The sequence below is a fragment of the Micropterus dolomieu genome, linkage group LG23 (genome assembly GCF_021292245.1).
Source record: "Micropterus dolomieu isolate WLL.071019.BEF.003 ecotype Adirondacks linkage group LG23, ASM2129224v1, whole genome shotgun sequence".
Classification (NCBI taxonomy): Eukaryota; Metazoa; Chordata; class Actinopteri; order Centrarchiformes; family Centrarchidae; genus Micropterus; species Micropterus dolomieu.
In genome coordinates this window covers 11,759,497-11,780,129 of record NC_060172.1, presented here as the reverse complement: position 1 = coordinate 11,780,129, position 20,633 = coordinate 11,759,497, and the positions used below count along the sequence as shown (strand labels likewise).

The window sequence follows — 20,633 nt, the reverse complement described above, 5'->3', positions numbered from 1 at the left end:
CCAGAACTCAGCTGCCAGGCTTTTAACCAGAACAAAGAAATATGACCACATTACTCCTATTTTAGCTTCATTACACTGGCTCCCAGTATGTTTTAGAATTGACTTTAAAATTCTATTGATCACTTTTAAAGCTCTTCATGGCCTCTCGCCTTGTTATATTTCTGACCTTTTAGTCCCATACGCACCAGCACGTACCTTGAGATCCTCGGGCAGAGGTCTGTTGTCTGTTCCAGAGTCTCGACTGAAAACTAAAGGGGACAGAGCGTTTGCTTTCAGGGCCCCGAGGCTCTGGAACAGCCTGCCCGAGGAAATCAAGGCGGCTGAGTCAGTGAACTCTTTTAAGTCCCTTCTTAAAACATACTTTTATAGGAGAGCTTTTCCCGATCTTATTTGACTTTATTTTATCCCTTTTATTTTATTGTATTTTACTAATTTTATATAAAATTTTCATGCTCTGATCTTTTTTTTTTTTTTTTTTTGTATTATTCTTTACACTTGTTAAAGCACTTTGTAACTTGTTTTTGAAAAGTGCTCTACAAATAAGGATTATTATTATTATTATTATTTGTATTGAACAAATGTGGGTATTTTGTATAAAAATTTGAGAACTCTAGCTAAAAAATTCAGTAAGTTAGTTACTGAAGCAAAAAGTGTTACAACCATACCCGGTCTCCCTTACATATATTTTGTTTTAGCAAGTTATGTAACATTACTGTCATGTTTTTCTTTTGGCTAGAAATGTATTTTTATCCACCCTGTACGCAGGATAAGCTGTTGACGATGGATGGATGGATGGTGACTGTGCACTTCAGCCCCTTGTGGCCAAAACTTGTATTAAAAAAAACCAAACACACAAAAAAATTAAGGAAGTAAGAAAGATTATCATGGAAAAACTTTTTTTCCACCTCTAAAGACATAAACACAGGAGAGAAAACTATTGAGATCAGACTTAGAAAATGGATCGCCAGAATTTATTTTTTCTCATTTGCGTCTCTTGCGGCTTCCGTATACTGTCCTCTTCAAGGTGAAAAAATTGTTTAAATAAATATCATGAAGTCTTAAGTTGTCCATTTTACTTCTTTGTTCTTTGCTTGACCTGCACCTGACTGATTTACCTACAAAATAATACAGTTGCTCCTTAGCTGTAAAAGTTAGTCAAGGTCAATGTACAGTGACCAGATGGCCGCTGACTTATGCATGTGACACCACAGAGACTTTTGGCATATTTGCTTTTGAATAAATACATAATTAAATGCTAAATTAATTTTCAAGAGAACATTTACATTTTAGAGTCAGGAGAGCAGGAGTTAAGGGGCAGCAGAGACACACATTGACTTCACAGTTATCACTTAGTTAATGGTATCACTAAGGAAATATCATTACACCCAAGGATCAGGAAAAGTACTTTCAGTGCTCTTAAATAAGCCTGGGCTTTTTACACAAAGACCCAACTTTACATTTGACTGATCCACAGCTTCTTTTTACATTGTTTTCATGATATGAAATAATTAATATTCAATAGTAAAAGTATAGTGCATATAATTATGCACAACATTCAACTCTCATCTGATTCAGACCAAAAAGACAATAATTATGACTGACCTGTGAGATGTGGGTTTTAACTTTGACCTGATATAAAGATGACAGGATATTAACACATTGTACAGTACTTTTTTTTGGCTCTTTCTCACTGATAGTTAGATTCACTTTAAGACCAGAAGTTTAAATAACCTGGTCATATGTCTAATACCCTTTTTACACCAAAATTAGCCCGTATATAGAAGTTTTTTAAACGCAGGTAAAACCGCTGAAAACAGACAATTGACTTCTTTCACATTGCCAGTAAACAAGTTTGCATTCTTCTGTTAATTTCTGATGTGTTGCGTTCAATGTCACAAACGTGCCAGAAAACAGGATTAGTAAACCGTAGAAAGCAGCATGGAGGCCAGTGACAATGTTGCGGTGGTTGCTGTGTGTAGCCTATGAACTGTATAAAAACAAGGTGTAGCTGCTGGGTTTCTGGTTGACAGCCCCGTGCTGAGCAGGTGACGGGTGTGTTTACAGTGTTTGTGTGCTCTGAAAGATGTCACAGCGTGGATATAAAGTCACTGATAAATACCTGATTACAGCAGAGTCATTTGACCTGGGAGTGAATGCCAATTGTACCCTTTCACACTCAAGACAAGATGTTAGCAGGTGTTAGTGGGGTTTTGTCCAGTGTATAAGGGGCTTAAGTTATTGGCCTTTTGCTTGAGATATTTAGCAGTCACTTAGGCTATGTTGTATACATCTGTAAATTTGTTGGAAATTATATGTTTAACATTTGAGCTAGGCTTGTTTTTATCAAAGCTTTGTTTCATGTCATCTGCTTTCACACAACCTAAAACACATTAACAAATTTTCTACTCTGTTTATGGTAGCTGCAAGCAGCAATACTTGTAAATAAATAGCAGGAGAGATTGTGCAGATCGCTATATCTGTATTACCTTTGTTACTCAATACGGGACAAAGAATTATAATAAAAAGCCAACTTACAGTATATACAACACTGGATGTTGAAGTCAACAGCAACTAAGATCAAGGCATTCCAGGTCACATCACTCTCTCCAAATGGAGCACATAAAATGTGTAATTTGTAGCAAGAATGTCTCTAATCAGGTGAACTGCTGATTCACTCCTAACACCACACCTGAGCAAACATGCACAGGACTTATTGTTACTGCGAACAAATAATGAAAGAAGAAGTGATACAAGAAAGAAGATAAAAAAGAAAAGTCAGAAACATCAGACGTATGTACACTTTTACTCCACTTCCATGTGCAAATTCACACACTTGCAGGATGCTTGTTTTATTTTTTTTCCCCTTGCAGAGCTTATCTAGCATACACAAGTGTTTTTTGTGCCCGGTTGCACAGGCCTGACCAGGTGCCATCTATCAAAACAATCTGCTCTCAGGGGGAAACCTGCTATTAACTGATAAGAGTCTGCCCTCGGTGGGGTGTAATGGGTCCCAGTTGAGTTTCTTTTCGGAGTAGTGTCCTAGCAGGCCACCTCCAAGACAAACCCAACTCAATGACTACACTCTGTTTCACTCCAAAACTGTCCAAAAGTACAGCAGCTACTTCACGCCACCAAATGGTCTTCAAGAGCCAAATTTATACTTATGAAATGTCATCACAGTGAAGGCAATGTTATTTTGTACAGATCATCTCTCTTCTTTACTGAACTATATGGGCATATGTTTTAAGAATACTCTATTATCTCATACGATCACTATAATTATATGCAAATTAGTTTTAATGAAATCACACACCTGTGGCCTCTGGTTTGCATAAAAGTTACTCACACATCACATCTCTTTACCTTCAGTATGAACGCTGCATAAAATTCCTTAAGTTAAATGAAACAGTACTGACTGTAACTGGGAAAAACTGTGAATTAGCTGAAAACATTTAAAATGCCTGACCTTTCAGTTTTGGGTTTCTAAGTTTGACATATTAAAAATCTGGTAAAGTAAAGCTGGGCTTACTGTAGCTAACATGCAGAAAGAGCAAGATATTCCACAGGGAAAAGAAAATTTGGCAAGCATCCCTGTTTCTCTCCTGGTTTTCCAGAAATAAAACCACTGGAACAATCCAAAACTATAATTAAGGTCTACCAGCCAGGAAATTCCAATTTAACTCTCAATGTAAGGTAGCATTATTCTTCTATTAGTTCATATGTCTTAAAATCATTAGACAACACATAAGGTAGAATTCTAACATTATAATAAAGTCTCTTTTTTGCATGTAAAGTAATCTAAGCTGTTTCCTTACGGTATGGTTGGTAAGAAGCTCATTTCCTTTATAGAGAGATAAAGTCAGCTCATCAACTAGGAGCTGAAATCATGTTCAAATGGAGTGTTAATTAATTATGTCTAAATGTCATTTTCATTATTGGGATTGTCCAGAATCTTGTTTTGTCGCAGTAACTTTCTCCTGCCTCAAGACAGACGGACAGACTGTCATGACAACACATACATACATTCAGAAATCAGCCTGCTGTCTCCCTTTGATGGGCATATATTTATGGTTATTTTATGTTAAAAGTGACCAGCAATGAAGAGGGAACTCCTTTCTTCCTTTTGTAGCAGTTCTATTTATCGAAGCCATCTATGGGAAGACTGCCAAAATGACCCATCAAAGATTGACGGGGGTTAAGCTCCTATAATCAATATGACACTGCTAAGTGCCCTTTGATTGAGCTGCACGCAGTGTAAAAGGACATTTCTGTGTGCCCGGCTTCTCTTGCCACCAAGAAATGCAGCATTTGTCTAAAGCTAAACGGCCTTCTGAATGTCATTGTCGCGGGTACATTAACTTTTATATGAGTCTGAGAGACAGACTTGGAGTGAGGATGAATGGCCATTTTCATTAGCGTGGCTGCTTAGTGCCATTAAGGGTGCTGTCAGATGGACAAGGACAGAAATGGTTTGCATTGGGATGCATGAGCAAAGTCTGGAGATTTCATTCCTTCTCTTAAGATGTTACCACAAGGAGCTGGAGTGGTGAAGTCAGTGGTTATATTTGCCGGTGTGAAACCCTGTGTCACTAGGCAACTGGATCTGATGGCTCCTTTGTTTGGGGTGAAAGGTTGGAAGCACTCGTACTAATCTCCTTGCTTCACAATTAAGGAACACAGGAGAGCTGCTCGAACCTCTTCCCGCTCTCAAACAACAACAACAAAAAGAAAAGGATTGAAAGACTCCCCTATTGTCCCTCCTCCTCAGTTCCTACTCCCCCTCCTCTCTCGCCACGCTAATCGAAAGGTATTTGCACTGTAAATTAAAAGGGCCCTCGCGCGTTGCTGTTTTAACACTGACGCGCTCTCCTAAGATGTCCACAAACAGCTCCAATCTAATTACAGAGGGAGATTTACTTCAAATAACACTCTGGACAAAAGAACCCTGGCTATTGTTGACATGGGGCCAGTGTTCCACATCTCTTTCTCTCTTTTACTCTCTTGGGCGAATCCTTTTATATTCAAAGTCCTCGCCTTGCCAAGGTTAAAATGCTTTGGTATATCTGAAAGTAGGGAACCTCCTGACAAAAGCGGCCTTTAATTCCCCGGATGGCAAAGGCCTTCGTAGATTTCCACTGTTCTGTCTCATCCCTTATCTATGTTCTTTTTTTTTTTTTTACCAAGCAGATCTTGAACAAAGCCGCAGCGGCTGACATGCAAATTTAACGTGGGAGAATAGCGGCATCCAAGGGAGTTGAGATTGTCCGACAACGGGACGTGTTCGCTGGGGTTGCATTGTGATGTACAGCTAAGACACATCCTCAGGGTCGAAAGAGGGAGGAAGGGGATGGTGGATATTGGCTGGCCAGATTTGCAGTGTGTCCTGCTGACTTCCATTTTATGGCCCGTGAATCGCTGAGCCCTCTGGGAGTCTATAATCCGTACACCCCCCACCCACCCTCCCACTGCTCATACCACATCATTTTATTGGTCTCTCTGGATGTGTGGCTGCTGTCCCTGGTTTACAATGATCCACCCATGTGGGGATTCTCCCAGCAGCCAGACTGTTGCGCCACTACGGACATCCCAATTTGCTACTGCTACCACCCACCTATTTCCCCCTTATAAGAATACTACCTCCCTCCCTGACATGCTGTTGTCCCATGGTTTCCTGTGGCGATGCCTCAATGCGACTGTGCCCACCATGACACTAAGCCTCGGCACTGAGGCTCTGCAGTGCAGGGGCCCAGTTGGGTATTTCTCAATGAATGAAGCTGGGTGCGGGGGAACGTAGCAGTGCCAACTCTCATTCACACATTTTATCTCATTTACACACAAACCACACATTCTCTATTCACATATGCCACTGTGCATAGCACTTATGGCTGTGGCGGATGATTACTACCGGGTGTTGGTCACACTGCAGTCGTGCACAGTATCCATCAGCCAAACAGAGGATCTTCCTCCGCCTGGAAAAACTCATTTAGATCTTATCTGGGGAAAAATTTGTTTGCTGAGGGAGAAGGAGGAGGTTAGTAGCAGAAGAAGTGACTGTGGTCTAGCTAGTGCTGCTTGATTTAATTTAGCCACCGATAGTGTCTCTGACCACTTGTACTCTTCTTATTTTGGAAGGTGAGTGAGAGTGAGTGCCACGAAGGGGAGATGGAGAGAGGCAAAGAGAAAGAGGTATTTGTTTACAGAGATGAAAGTAATGCTGAGCTGTGTGGTTTAAATGATCATTTCACAACCCTTTCAACATTAAATAGATATTATACAGTACAGTAACAATCTGTGATAATATAGAGCCAAAATATACAGACAGAAACAATTTTCTATCACCTCTTAAAGAATGTCACTGATGATATAATTATGTGAATCATTGACATTGAATCTGTAAATCCCACAGGTGGTACTGAGAGACATAAATAATTAATTAGTCGACCGGCAGAAAATTAACTGACTGTTCACATTTCATGTTTTTTTTTTTTTTTTAAACAAGGTGCTCAGTGTTGGCCTGGCAAGGTGAATGAGCCACCTGACACTCACTGTGACCCAAAATGCTCTGTGTGAGTTCTTTGGCCAGCCCAGCACAGACGGAAAATCTGCCTTCGACTATGGACAGCTTGCTCAATAATGAGTGGGATGCTGTAACGATGAGCGCTAATCAGCATTTTGACTCACCAGATGACACTGACTGAAAGCTCAACATGCTAACATTTTGGGATCAAAAGTCATAATGCTAATGCACATCTGCCCTTTAGCGACCAGCTGCATTGAGCTAAAATGCCTCATGAACATGCTTATCTTATCTTTGTGGTGATAATTTAATTCTCACAGTTAACTAGTGTGAGCAGTAGGTTGAGTGGAAACACATTCGCACTTACAAGGTCCAGGGGGCTGTATCTTCCTATGTGTGTCTTTTTGCGTCAGTGTGTGTATCAGTAACTCGTGTGTAGCACTGCCTGCCCAGGCTGGAAGAATATTTGCTTTGCTTATCGCCACCCTAATGCTCACTGACAACTTAATAACATCACAATTAACTAAATGCTAAACAGATGCCAGTGCTGGACTAATGTGATTGAGACAATCGGCACTTTTGACGTGACCCCTGTGTAGCGCTGCCATTGGCCTAATTTGCTTGAGTGACATGAGTAGACTGTGTGTGTTTGTGTGTGTGTTTGTATTTGAGGTGACTGATTGCAAGGGCCACCGGTGTGAACAATTCACGGGGAAGAAAAAGACGAAGACGGAAAGAAATAAAGTGACTTAAAAGAACTGTTTTCTGACCATCATGACTTTGTTATTCTCCGTTTCCCCCCCTCTCCTCTTTCTCTTTTGCTTTTTCTGACTGTCCTCCCATCCTCCCTCCCTTTCTGCAGCTCTCTCTCTAGCCAAACTATTTCTGGCTTGAGAAAAGAAAGTGTTTACTCTGCGGCAGAGGCCTGCTGGAATCACGCTGTGTTCCCACTGGCTAAACCCACTATTGCCACTCCATGGTTTGCATATTTTCCCTGTATTACAAGACTTTAAAAAAGAACGGAGGGAGATAAAGAGAGAAGGAAAGAGAAAAGAGTAAGAGAGCAGCCTCCCCCTCCTATTATATGTGGATTTTCTCTGGCACTGCTGTGTGTATGTGTGTACATGGACAGGATTCATGTATAAACAGGAACACCAACAGTCGGACAACAAATTCTTCCGAGGCCTGTTGACTCCGAACTCATTTCTACACAGGTCACATGGGAAATGCAGTCCCTGTTGTTTCTAGTGCTACTCACAGCTCATGTTGATAACTGGCAACTGCTCATACTGAATGTAGCCTTGGTTTGGCGAATGAATGTGCAGATTGCAATGAAAATTACAAAGTGCGCGCTTGTGGATGTAAGGTTAAGATTTGGCAGTTAGACAGCCTGCAAACCCTATAAAATGCATGAATCCATAGTAGTAAAATCTACATTTTTTAAATCAGCAGACAGGCTAAACAACAAACCAAAAAAGGTACCTTAACTTAAACTTATTGCTTAGTATTTTGCTTGTGAGCCACTTTCTCTGTGCACATATTCTGACCTTTTGCTTTTCTGCACCAAGCTACAGTTTAATCAAGTGGAATGTGAGTGTGGTGGGCTTTACCAATAAAATACAAGAGCTATAAATTATGGTGGGGACCAAAACAATCTAATGAAAAAAGAGATGAAGCTAGCTGGCAAATGTGTAGAGATAAAGACAGAATGAGAAAAAAAAACAGCAGCTCAGAGCTCAGAACTGCTTTGTACATCCCAACAGGGAGAAGCTTTACTGGAAATGCAAAGTGAAAATGACACGTTGGAGGTGGCCGTGTTTAAATGAGCACTACAGTTTCAAAATTGGATATTATGGAGTGGGATAAAATCCACATTAAAACAGAGTTGGAAACAGTTTATAGCTGCTATCACAAAGAGGAAATGACACAGTGCACAGCAGTAGTGGACAACAATGGCTTTTCTACCAGAAACATTGACTTCTGAGTACTGTTTGTACTGTTTGAGTAAATTGTCCTTCACTAAGCAAATCATCTAAGATATATAAATATGCATATACAGAATGCAGACTGTCCGTATTAAACAAGTAGCTCCCTAAATTTAACTGCTCCTTTCAACCATAGAGTTCACATTATATGTCGAAGCATTTTATTTTCCTTGGTTTAAAAATAAATTCTAGGCCTCATTAATGCATAAAATCCTTTTTTTCTGGTCCATAAATCAGAAATCAACATTACAAATACAACAGCTAAATTTAATGCCCGCTCATCACTGAAAAAAACTGTTTAGAAAACCTGACCTGTCTGCCTACATATGCTCCCAGACGATAAGGAGGGCTCAGCTGTTCATCATGCATGTCAAAGAAAAAATGTTGCTCAAACAGAAAAGGCTGCCACTGGCATGTTATGAAGTTACATTAAAATCTAATTAAGGTGATTTTAATATTTCTGGTCAAAGGTTTAAGCTACCTGTGCCTTTGATTACATTAGCCCTGGTCCAGAACTGTTACACGATCCTGCTGGATGCACTTTGGGCATTCAAAAAATTTGTTATGTGCTGACAGGTTTGTATTTCTACCTTGGACCTTCAACATTGTTCGTGTAACAAATTTGATAAATACCAGAAAAATATGATTTCAGATAACCATCTGAGACCATGACACGTAGTATGACAGTTCTGAATTATGGCTACTGTATGATCTATCAGTCAGTATAACTGCAAATATTTAGTAAACCATTTAGTATTTCAAAATAAAGATGCTGTTTGGAGTGGTTTAAAATCACTATTCACATTACATTATGGTCTGCTCCCTGTCAGTCACATGATGAAATAGAAGTCTCTACCAGGAAATCCTCCTTTTTAACATGTAGCCTTACATGTTGTGTTTGCCTGGAACACTACAAACAGTGCGAAGCTAGGACTTAAAAAAACAGACTTCAATTCTCAGTGCATACATTGCATAACAATTGGAGGACACGAGACAGAAACAGAAACAGTATTAAATGGGCTACAACTATAAATGACAGCAGTGTTTTTCTTTAAGGATGAGAACTCCATGAAAGCCAGACAGACTATGTTCTTTGCTTACAAAAGCCCTGAGGCGAGTCCCAGTTTAGAGACTCTGATACGTTGCCATCCAATTTGGGAAAATATGTGACAGAAATTTGCCGTCAGTAGATGTAATGCAACTCACAAGTGACTTGGGCTCCATTCCTGGATTTATTTGTGTGTGTATGTGTTGCATGACACTGCCAAAGAAGGAGATAGTGTGCAGTGTGTGTTTGTGCATTTGTATTTGCACGAGATCAGTGGGTAAAAACAGCCACATGATGTTTTGCTAGTTCCCTTGGCATCTCGACCAGTCCCCCTCCCTGCCGCACACATCTCCATGCAAAAGAGCTTGTCCGTTAGGAATGACGACAACTTCAGGAATGCCTCAACAGCCTCCAAACAATCCCATGGTTTTGGATAACCAACCACTATACGTCCCACATACAGTACGAGGGCTGAGGAGTAAAGTAACATAGAGAGGTGTGTGATATACCAAGGGCAACTGGTATATCACTGTTAGAAGCAATAAGCAGGCAGACAAAGTGGGAAAGAGACAGAGGTTGAGTCAGACTGCAGCTGATCAGGCCAACAGAGGAGATGCCACAATAGTTCCCATTCAAAGCAGCAAGAAACAGCCACAGTTTCAGAGGCCAAATATTGTCATCAGAGAACATTAGCCAAGGCCTGAAGGGCTGCCAAGAGGCAGGCAGAGATCAAATCTGGCTTTGATGGCCAACAGTAACCCCATGCTCCCACCACACGCCCTCTCTGATGATTTGCGTCTTGGGTACTGTACACACAGACATTTCTGTATAAATAAATCCATGTTTGTTAAGCTTTCTAGCTCAAACAGACAAATACAGCACTGTCCAGTGGAGCTGCTTTTGTATCTTATGTAGTTTCCTTTGTTTTGTCCATCCCAGTATATTATGCTGAGATATCGTTATTTACATTTCTAGACATTTACAGAAGGCACTGTATAAAAGATATTGAGAATAAAAATATATAGGTATTCTAAGAGTTTAAGGGCTTCAAAAAGTAAAAGGAGGCTAAGATATAAAGGGACTAAAAAGAGGAGAGTCCACAAGGTCCTTACAATCGAAATGGTTCATCCTCTTAGGACCATGACATTTATTGTGGAAATGTCACAGCAATCAGCCCATTAAATTATGAAGTATCCTGTGTTTATGTTGAAAACAGTGAGTCTAATGCTTTCACAATGGGGAGGCCAAATGTCAAGTGTTCAAATCCAGAGCCAGGGATGTAGTAATGTAAGTGTACAGTAGCTTAAAGTGCATAAAGGCAGAGAGACTGAAACTGAGAATCATATGGTGCAGTGAAACTGCCTTGTCATATTTTACCAGAGCCCATTTTTCAGACTCTGATACCTCAGAGGGGCTCTACACATGGATGATTACTATACTATTACTGCTGCTGCTGCGCCAGTAGTCTGGCAGCAAGACACGTCTGGCCCTGGCTGTCGCTGCCCCCCGCCCCAACCCCTGCAATTCGTTCCAGACTGGAATGCCTATATTTAGAGTGCTCCTTTCCGCTGTTATGGCTGTTGGATCATTAGCCTTGTTTAACCCTTCTTTAGCTCCAGTGAGCTGATTGGCTGAAGGCATGCCCCTCAGGAGTAACCCCCCAAAATCCTGACTACACTGCCCCACCTTCCCCTCTCAAATGTTGAGGAGGAGTGTGGGGGGGGGGCATGAGTGGCCGCAAAGAGAAAGTATAGCCACCCAATGGGACCTGCTACTGGGAGCCTGAGGGTCACGGCTTCAGATGAAGGACAAAACAAAAGATGATGATAATGATAATGTGTGGCTATTTTGGGGATCGGTTTCTGGCTTGAATGTGCATTGGCAGCACTCTTTTCTCTAATCTCATTTTCTTTGACAAGCTAGGGCACGGCTAAAGGATGGTGACGTGTATCCGTAAGTGGGGGACCCACTGACTTTTCTTCTGATGCCACTATTAGATCAAAGTTTCCATTTAAGAAATATCAAAATCTGCTAGGAAAATTACTATGAAATTTACCAAGCACATTCATGCTCCCCATTGGAGGAACCGTTTTCATTTTGGACATACTATGAGCTTTCCTACAGTGCCCTAAACTTTGCAAAATATCACAAACAAAATGCCAAATTGACATTACATTTTTGGTGGACATTCATGGTTGCCAAAGGATGAATCCTACTTAATTTGGCGATCCTGTAGCCAAGCAAAATTTCCACTTGCCGTCATGGTATTGTAAAATGTAACAGGGTGACAACGCCCTGCGATGGACTGGCGACCTGTCCAGGGTGTACCCTGCCTTTCGCCCAATGTGAGCTGGGATAGGCTCCAGCCCCCCCGCAACCCTGTAAGCAGGATAAGCGGTTGACGATGGATGGATGGATGGATGGATGGAACAGGGTGACAACCAAAATGTTGCTGAAGGCAATAGCAGTCTCAAAGGAAGACTGAAACCTTTTGAATTTGTTGATTGTATGAACTCTTTACATTGTACTAGTAATTGTATCCCACCAATAAACTTGGATCACAACTGCCAAGTCCAAATTTTGAGTTTTTTCCCATCACATTATGGGATAATGTATCAAATAGTCTATCAACTTCCAACAGCAGCATGGCAGCATATAGTATGCAACAGTGTCCAATTATTTTTAATCTGGAGTGAAAATCGGGACAAAATGTGATTCACAGATAGTACAGTGAGAGAAAGTAAAGGACACAACATATACAAGATAAAAACAAAATACTCCAGCATCTTCTTAAAAAAGTGGTGGAAAAGACAATCCTTTCCCCCAAATTAAAGAGTTCATCACCAGCAGTGAAACTGTTCTGGGCCATCACACATCTGCTGAAGGGGGATTTACTTCTTCCTATTTACATCTTGGCACCTAGATCATCCTCGTCTTCCCATCTTCATAGCTGAGCACTGATAAACAACATCGGCCTGCCAAGTTTTCCCGGTTTGTTGATTACAGTTGGGTCTGTCTTGATTTAGGGCGAGTGGGACTAATCCAAGATGATGTGATCTATCTATCTGTCAATCCATGGCTCCAGTTAGCCAGAAGAGGCTGAATAAGTCTCTGCACACCACAACACACACCACAACACAACACGCATGCTGATTTGTGAAAATACCCAAACAGATTGGGAGTGTGAATCAGGAGGGACCTGATGATTCCATGTGATCTCTCTTTGAATTTGGTCTGACTGCAGTGCATACAGGTTTTTACAAGAAAGTTGAAACATCTGCTATTTTTACCTTTTTCACCTTTATTTTGAAATAATTGCCAAAAAATGCAAATTGTTTTAAATGCAGTATCTACAGCTTATTCCACAAATTAGTATATGAAAATAAAATCAAGTGGAACTTTCTGTACAACATGCAGATGTAGCAGAGGAGCTCATATCGTTTTGTTTATGTCTATGGTGATTATATGTCTGGCTGTGCGTGTGTTCATACCGGTGTGGATCTGCCTGTGAGCCTCGAGGGATTCTTCTGTCTGGAACTGGGCACCACACTGGTCACAAACTATGGCCTTCTCACCAGCTGCAAAACAACAAGAGACAAGAGTGTGGACAATTATTACACATTCACACACATGTACCACATTTGTAAAAGTTGTGCTGTTAGAAAACTGTTCAGTGTTGACAGTTTTGAGTAAATTTTCTATCAAATAATCCATTACTTGTACCAGGGTTAGGTTACATCTACTATACTAAAATACTGATGTCAGACTTGACAACATGGAAATGCTTATGTTTCGCAGTCTGATACTCTATTATCAGAAGGCTTAGGCTTTCATTATTTGATCCTCTTTGGGTTTTTTTAGAATTTAGGTTATTTTTTTCAGTATTTGATTGATTAATGGGTGTATTGTAATATGTAATTTTAGCTTAATAATTTGAAGAGTCAAACTATGCACCTTCAGATTGGTCAGATTCTGCTCCAAATGTAATTAAGATGCAAATAGTGGCAGGAGATGTCATCTCCTTCCACATATGCTTGATGTAGGCTAATTTGCCCCAAAAATTCTAACTAATAATTATAGAGTCCATTATTTGTGACAGTTCATGTGACACACTCTAAGAATGGGGCTTAGTACAGCAATTTTATTTTTAATAATTATAATTTTTATAATTTTTTAATTACAGTACAATTATTTTCTAATCTAATTATAATTATATATTTAATTTAAGTATAATTATAATATTTCTCAGATCAACAGACATTGAAAAGTACATGTCAATAATATACTGTAGACCAAAAGTAATATATTTAGTGTATGCACAAAGTGTATCCACTTAATATACAAGGCTGATACATTCCTGCTTTTGACTCAAAGCCATAAAGTTTTGTTGAGTACTCTTCCTCTTTCATTGCACTACAGTCTGGTGCTGCAACCCTTGAGCTATGGTCTCGATTCCCATGTTCACCTATAGTTTATGAATGTGTACAACCTTGTAAACAATAAAAGAAGAGACAGGAGCCTTGTATGCACACATACAGGGTGCTGTTGGAGGGCACATCAGATCAGGCCCAGGCAAATGACTTTTTATGGCTTGGCAACAAGCACTGTACATGCCATACACATCACACATCAAACAGACGCACACACATGCACAGAACACAAACAGACATTAACATCTGGATATTCTGTGTGTGCAAAATAGGCGAGCACGTGCGCATGTGCGCACGTGTGCGTGTCTGTTTCCAGTGCAAGCACAGAGCGATCTCTCTCGACCAGACCTTGGTTTGTTCTTGGCAAGGCCTCCTGGGTTACGACACCTCCAGAGAGAGAAAGAGAACACAATGAAAACAGGAAGCCAATTCTTAGATGACAGAAAAAAAGTCAGGGAGAGATGGCTTGTGTGGTTTTGCAACCGCAGTGACATTAGGGAACGGTCTGTACTGTAATAAGCCCTACCAAAAGCAGAAATGACACGGACCGTACATGACAGAGTGTCCCTGCCAGTAGAGTGCTTATGCAACAAGTTATGCAAAAGACGGTACGCTGCACAAGTGAGCGTGACTAGATCATAAGCCACTGCAATGCAAAGCCTGAACGTCCTAGATTTGTCTTTGATATGACAAGATTTATTTCCATTTTACAACTTTATATTAAGTAGACAGAGCTATTGAGCAATATCCTCTTTAATTGGCTGCATATTCAAGAGCCATAATTTGTAGTGCGAGCGTATGGCGTGCTAGTGTCAAATGCACAGATGAGCATATGGCCGAATTAGTTGGCAAAAGCAGCCACTTAACCTTTGGAGAACTAGACATGTAGTGAAGATGTAGACAGAATCCCCCAACACACCCACTGATGTCCCTCATTTGCATTAATCACATAGTCTCTGCTGCTTCTTTAACTCCTTGATTCATCATTGTTGAATCAACTGCAATTATTATTTTTACATGCTACGGTTGCTCTGCTAGCCTTCATTGGACACCTTCCATCATATTGATTTGAGCTCATTGATTGCCCTTGTAGGGACCAACTGAGACAATTTTATGACCATTAAAATATCAGTGCTCAAGTAAATACATAATGTTTTCACTTTCAATTAAATATTCTGGAAAGAGCGAAATTGTGTTTTTCTTCCACATGCCCATGTGCATACTTAGTTCTGACCATATCCCAAAACATGATGTAGTGTCTTGTGTGGGGTTTCCCTACCCTTAATTTTTAATTAATTGAAACAGTAGTCCATTGTAGTGAATATCATGTCACAACTAAGTTTCATGAAAGGAGGGTTTCAATTTACAATTTCCCTTCCTTGCCACCACTAAGGTGCCCCTTAGAAGGGCACTTAACCCCCAGCTGCCCCAGGTGGGCTCCTTAGTGGCAAACATTTCAAACTGTGATTGTACTGGGCTGATTCCAGGTGTGAATGTGTGTAACAGTGTAAGTGTGTCGCTGTGTGTTCCTGAAAAGAGAACTCATGCTCACTAAATCTAATCTGGTAAAATAAATGAATGCAAGAAAAACACGCTCACAACTATGGTTTGCAGTATTGTAAAATATAAGTAATGTGCAGTGAATTAGTTTAACATTGGCATGGTTACTACAAGGAATGACTCCACCTTACAAACAGTGGTGCAACACTATAACCAGTCTTCTGGGAGGCCAAGAGGCGTGCGCTAAATGGGCCAGGGATAGGATTTTAGTGCAGGGCATGCCCCTGCTTGTGGCACAAGGACATAAATTGTCAGGAAATGCCTGCATGGTGCCTTGCTTCAAGGAGAATGGAGCTGTGTGAGGTCACCGTGGGGCAAAGGGGGGAAGAAAAGTGGGAGCACAGGAACCCAGGGTACACACAGCCAGGCAGCCACCCAGCCAGATGCCCGTCAATCTGGTTAGCCAGATAAGTGCTAACAGGGGGCCCTCCGCTTGGTAACAGCCGCCATCAGCCATTTTCACTGCCAAATTAAAGTGATAAATCTTGAGCCCCCTTTGATCGCAAAAGGGTGAGCTTGTTAGTTAGGATAGACGGGGTAACCGGGACAGAGGAGACACACACTCGACATCAGCTGTTACTCTTGTCACGTGTGTTCTAAATAACAGTTCTCTGTGAGCAAAAAAAACTATAGCCAAACCAGGGGCCTGTTCAAATTTACACTGTAGAAGGCACTTTATTTCAACATCAAAATGAACCCGATCTTTAATTTCATTAAGCAAGATTTTCATTTGCACAAAACAAATATTACATGTGAAGTATATAAAAATGAATCATCACAAAATAAAAAAAATAAACGGAATCTCCAAATGGTAGACTTGCCCAGACTACTCTGTTAGTGGGGAGTCCTGTGTCACATTGCCACAGATTCAGCACTTAGCTGACATAATAAAAGTTGCACAACCCATGCTGAGTTAGTGTGTGTGAATGTGTGCATGTTGGGAGGTGGGGAAGGGGTGGTGGGGAAGGGGTGGTGATCAGGTGCCACATGCCACTGAAGCCGCTTCCCTTTTCGCTTCCCTCTCTGAAATATTGCTCAACTGTTGTTGCAGCGCAGTGTGGCTCACTTATTTCATAAAGGGCTGTGAAAGAGAACAAGCTAGAGAGGGTTGCCCGCCAATCGAGTAAAAAAGAGTAATATAACGGTCTTGTATATACTGTAAACTTGGTCTGTCTTAACAGGCCCTTCATCCCCCTCGTAAAGACAACTTTCCTGCGTACGGTGCAACTTTTTAGAAGCACAGTTTAAAGCTATTTTTGTCTTAGTGCTAGTTTAAACTACAGTAAAAGGCAAATTATAATTTTACATAAACTTGTTTCTTTAGGTTTTGCAGTAGAGTGTCTACTTTAAAAGAGGTTAAACTTTAGAATATAAAGTTAACAAAGCAGAATCTTCTATGTATATGGAAACATTTTTATTTAAATTGGTTATGAGGTCTGAGTCTAAATATACAATGTCAGTCTCTATGTCAAATTTGTTTTCCAATCATGTGATGTGGGTCCCCACTTCACGCTAAAACAATCAACTTTTAAATCTCTTTATTACTCTGTTGTAAGACTATTGTTGCTGTATAAATAAAACTTGTGATTACTGTTGGGTCTAGTTGACTCTAGGTACTCTAACCACTTTCTTGGCATTATTCAAGAGTGTTTCACTTAAAGTTAACTGCTGTGGGCTTCCCCCAACAGTGGCAACATTTAGATGTGATGAGGATTGTGGATTAGCCCACTGAACAGGCCTCACAGGGAAGTGATGGGGCATTCCCTTGCCTGTAATTTCCCCTGACATACTAAGTGCTCATTCTCCCATTTTTCCTAAATAATGTGGTGCACAAAGGTGCATCGTCCTATTTGCTATTACACTCATTCCATGTGTGCACGGAATCTAAGTTGCAAATCATCATTATGTTATGATACAGAGACAAAGACCAGGGAAAAAGCAACCTCAGTGCCCATTTGGGAGTTTGTGGGTATGATAAGTGCATTTGGGTGCAACAACACACCATCACCACACTCACATCATCCAGCTCAGCTATGTGATCTCATAATGCCACCATTCAGCTCTCCTCATTCAAAAGAATATGTCAGAGACAGAGACAGGCCCTGCTTGTTTGGGGTGATTTGGGCTTTTCTGTACCTCCCATGGAAGACTAAATATTTTTTGTGACTGTATACCCACACTCAGACTTGACACTTGTTGTTCCAACCTGCTTTCTTTCACAGGTAGAGCATATATGTTTGCAACAGATGTCCCCCCTTGGGGATCTCAGTCTAAACAGAATCTTTCATCAAAGACAAACACAGAATTAAACATAAGAGTTAGAGAGCCTGTCTTTGCTCATAGCGACACACAAAAAGTAGGCCACCATGTTGATATGAGAATTAAACATTTCATTCTGCATGGGAGATAAAGAAAAACCAGTGTTTCTTCTTCTGCTGGTCATTTCGTAACTGGATGAAGCCATCAATCTTGCCATTTCAACACATGCATTAAATGACCTTGTTGTGGCAGCTAAACGTGTTACTGACATTAAGTGGACATGTTATGTTAAAAAGCCAGATAAGGAATTAAGCATGCAGCATTTCAGGAAATGAGCAAAGTTGTGCAAAGGCCTTCTATTTCCTGCAATATAGTCATCAAAATCAGTTGTTAGATGGTCTCACATGCTCGCTTGCATGAAATGGCATGACACTATTTAGCATCCATTACACAAAAAAAACGCTGTCTAAAAGCTTCCACATTGAGGAAGTTTAACAACAGAGTTTCAGTGGTCCAAGAGAATAAGTCTGCTGTAATACATAAAATGCAACTCTGAACAATGCCAAAAGGCTCTTTTGTATGCATGAAGTAGGATTTCCTATCTGGCTTAAAAACCTGTCCCAAATAAAATTTGTCCCATGACACATTTCCTCTAAAATGCATAGACCACACTGACCTGAAAAGTTACTCAATTTTACAGGAGTTAAGTCAAATATTAAAAGACTACTGAGAGAGAGTTGCAGAGGCCTGAAATTCTAATTGGCTGGGTAATTTTTGCATAAAAGGTTAACTTGACATGAGAAAGCTTCAGTTCAGATTTTTTTCCACTTAAGTTCCTGTGCAGCCTTAGTTCTTGCAGAGCAGGACACAGTTTACTGTATGTGCAAATATTTCTGCAAGGAAGTGGCTGAATGATCTGTTCTCAGGAGTCGGGGAGGCTAAATGGGAATTAAAAAGGCAAATTACAGTGTATCTGTCGATGGTCGACCAATATCACACTCATTGGTTTTTAACAGTGTAAACAGGGCAGGAGAGAGAAAGAGAGAGAGGCAGGCAGACAGATTAGGGAGAGAGAATGTGCATGTGTGTGTGTGTGCATGACAGAGGGAGGGAGGCAGACAAGCGCAGTCACCAACAAAAACATAGCCTGGCTGTTCACTGAGCCTACATAAATGGCTTACGTAAGACAGTACTCTCAGTACCAAAAAACAGCAAAAATCCATAAACACACACAGACACACATCCCCCCCCCCTACCCCCCCCCCCCCACGCCCGCACACACACACACACACACACACACACACACACTTAGACAAATGTGGGTTTCACTATACTTGTGAGGACTTCCAACCATGAAAAATAACTTCCACTGTCTCTACTAGATTCATGTCTTTAATCTTCACCATAAAATAAAAGTGTCAAAAAAGATCCTTATTCAAACTCAATCTGGTTCACATACAAATAGCAAAACAAGTAAACACACACATTCACGGGAACACACACAGACGCAGTATGCTGTCAGAACAATGAGTACAGACACCACACGCTCTCTCTCTCTCTCTCTCTCTCTCTCTCTCATTCCTCCCTTCCTCCCTCCCTCCCTGCTTTGCTCTACCTTCAGCTTCATAACGAGCCGTGCTGTACAGTTTTATTTACACCAGCCTCTTATCAGTAGTACAGCACCACAGAGACTGCCAGTTGGAAAGGACGGGCCATGGTACTGCCTGTACCCTGTAGTGGAGTAGGTGTGTACCGCCATGCTCCCAGCACGTTTTTATCAAGGCTCAGAAAAAACTGGGCCTGCGCCAAGCTTCCTCTCAAAATAATAAAACACATGCGCGCACACACACACACACACACACACACACAATAAGTTCACAATAAGTCACATTAAACAGGTCTTGCAGCACGTACAATTGAGGGGGTTTCCATTTACAAATCTGATAGAGTAAACCCATCAAATCAAACAAGTCATTTTAGCCAACCTTTGATGTGCATAAACAGAGTTTTGCAATTGCATTTTTATCAGACAATAAATCCTAATGTGTACCTGGAAGCATAGGGAGTTGAGGGGGCAGAGTTCAACATCGAATGCTATCTTGCAATATATTTTGGCACAGAAAACTGTTTTGAAAACTACTGTTAAATTATATCATAAAAATATTTACAGAATGATTTCATAAAATAACATAATTCATCTGACACACATTGTTAAACACTTGTTGGGGGGCCAATCCCCTCCACAGAGATAAATAACTACTTACGCAATTTAGGGTCCCCAATTAACTTAGTCCGTCTTGTGGGAGAGAACCCACGCAGACACAGAGAGAACATGCAAACTCCACACAGAAAGGCCGGGGCAACCGGGATTTGAACCCACAACCTTCTTGCTGTGAGGCGACAGTGCTAACCACTGCACCACCATCGCTGCCCAAATCATAAAGCCCCTGAGAAGTAATTCAGAACCCAATTTGTTTCAAGATGGCTACCATGTGAGTCACATTACTGATTTAGCCCTGTTTGATCTAAGCTTTAGAGATGTTAATACAATTGATAAGACCAAGACACTGATGGGAAAGCATGAGACAGTAGCTATGTAGTAGTAACAATCTAACTCTGTGTACCGGGAAAACACAAAGTAGCTGCACATGGAACAATCATAATGTACTATAGATGATACTGCAAAATACTGCAACTATATAACAAGCCCTTGTTCTTACAAATATCAAATATCAGTCAGACTCACACACTCATACGGGCATAAATGACTTTATGGTGTTAGCAAACACAGCACTACAGATAAGAGGCGATAATCTTGCTTTTCTGTGGGGGGG

General features: G+C 40.8%; 1 protein-coding gene across 4 annotated transcripts in view; it reads right to left on the bottom strand.

Moving 5' to 3' along the window:
* The window catches only part of zbtb16a (zinc finger and BTB domain containing 16a), a 140,138-nt gene that overhangs the window by 42,273 nt on the left and 77,232 nt on the right, over nucleotides 1–20,633 (bottom strand). For all 4 annotated transcript variants that reach the window (XM_046039266.1, XM_046039263.1, XM_046039265.1 and 1 more), the window contains exon 4: nucleotides 13,042–13,128. In XM_046039266.1, the coding sequence (XP_045895222.1) occupies nucleotides 13,042–13,128 (87 nt within the window). The remainder of the gene's footprint in view (nucleotides 1–13,041; nucleotides 13,129–20,633) is intronic.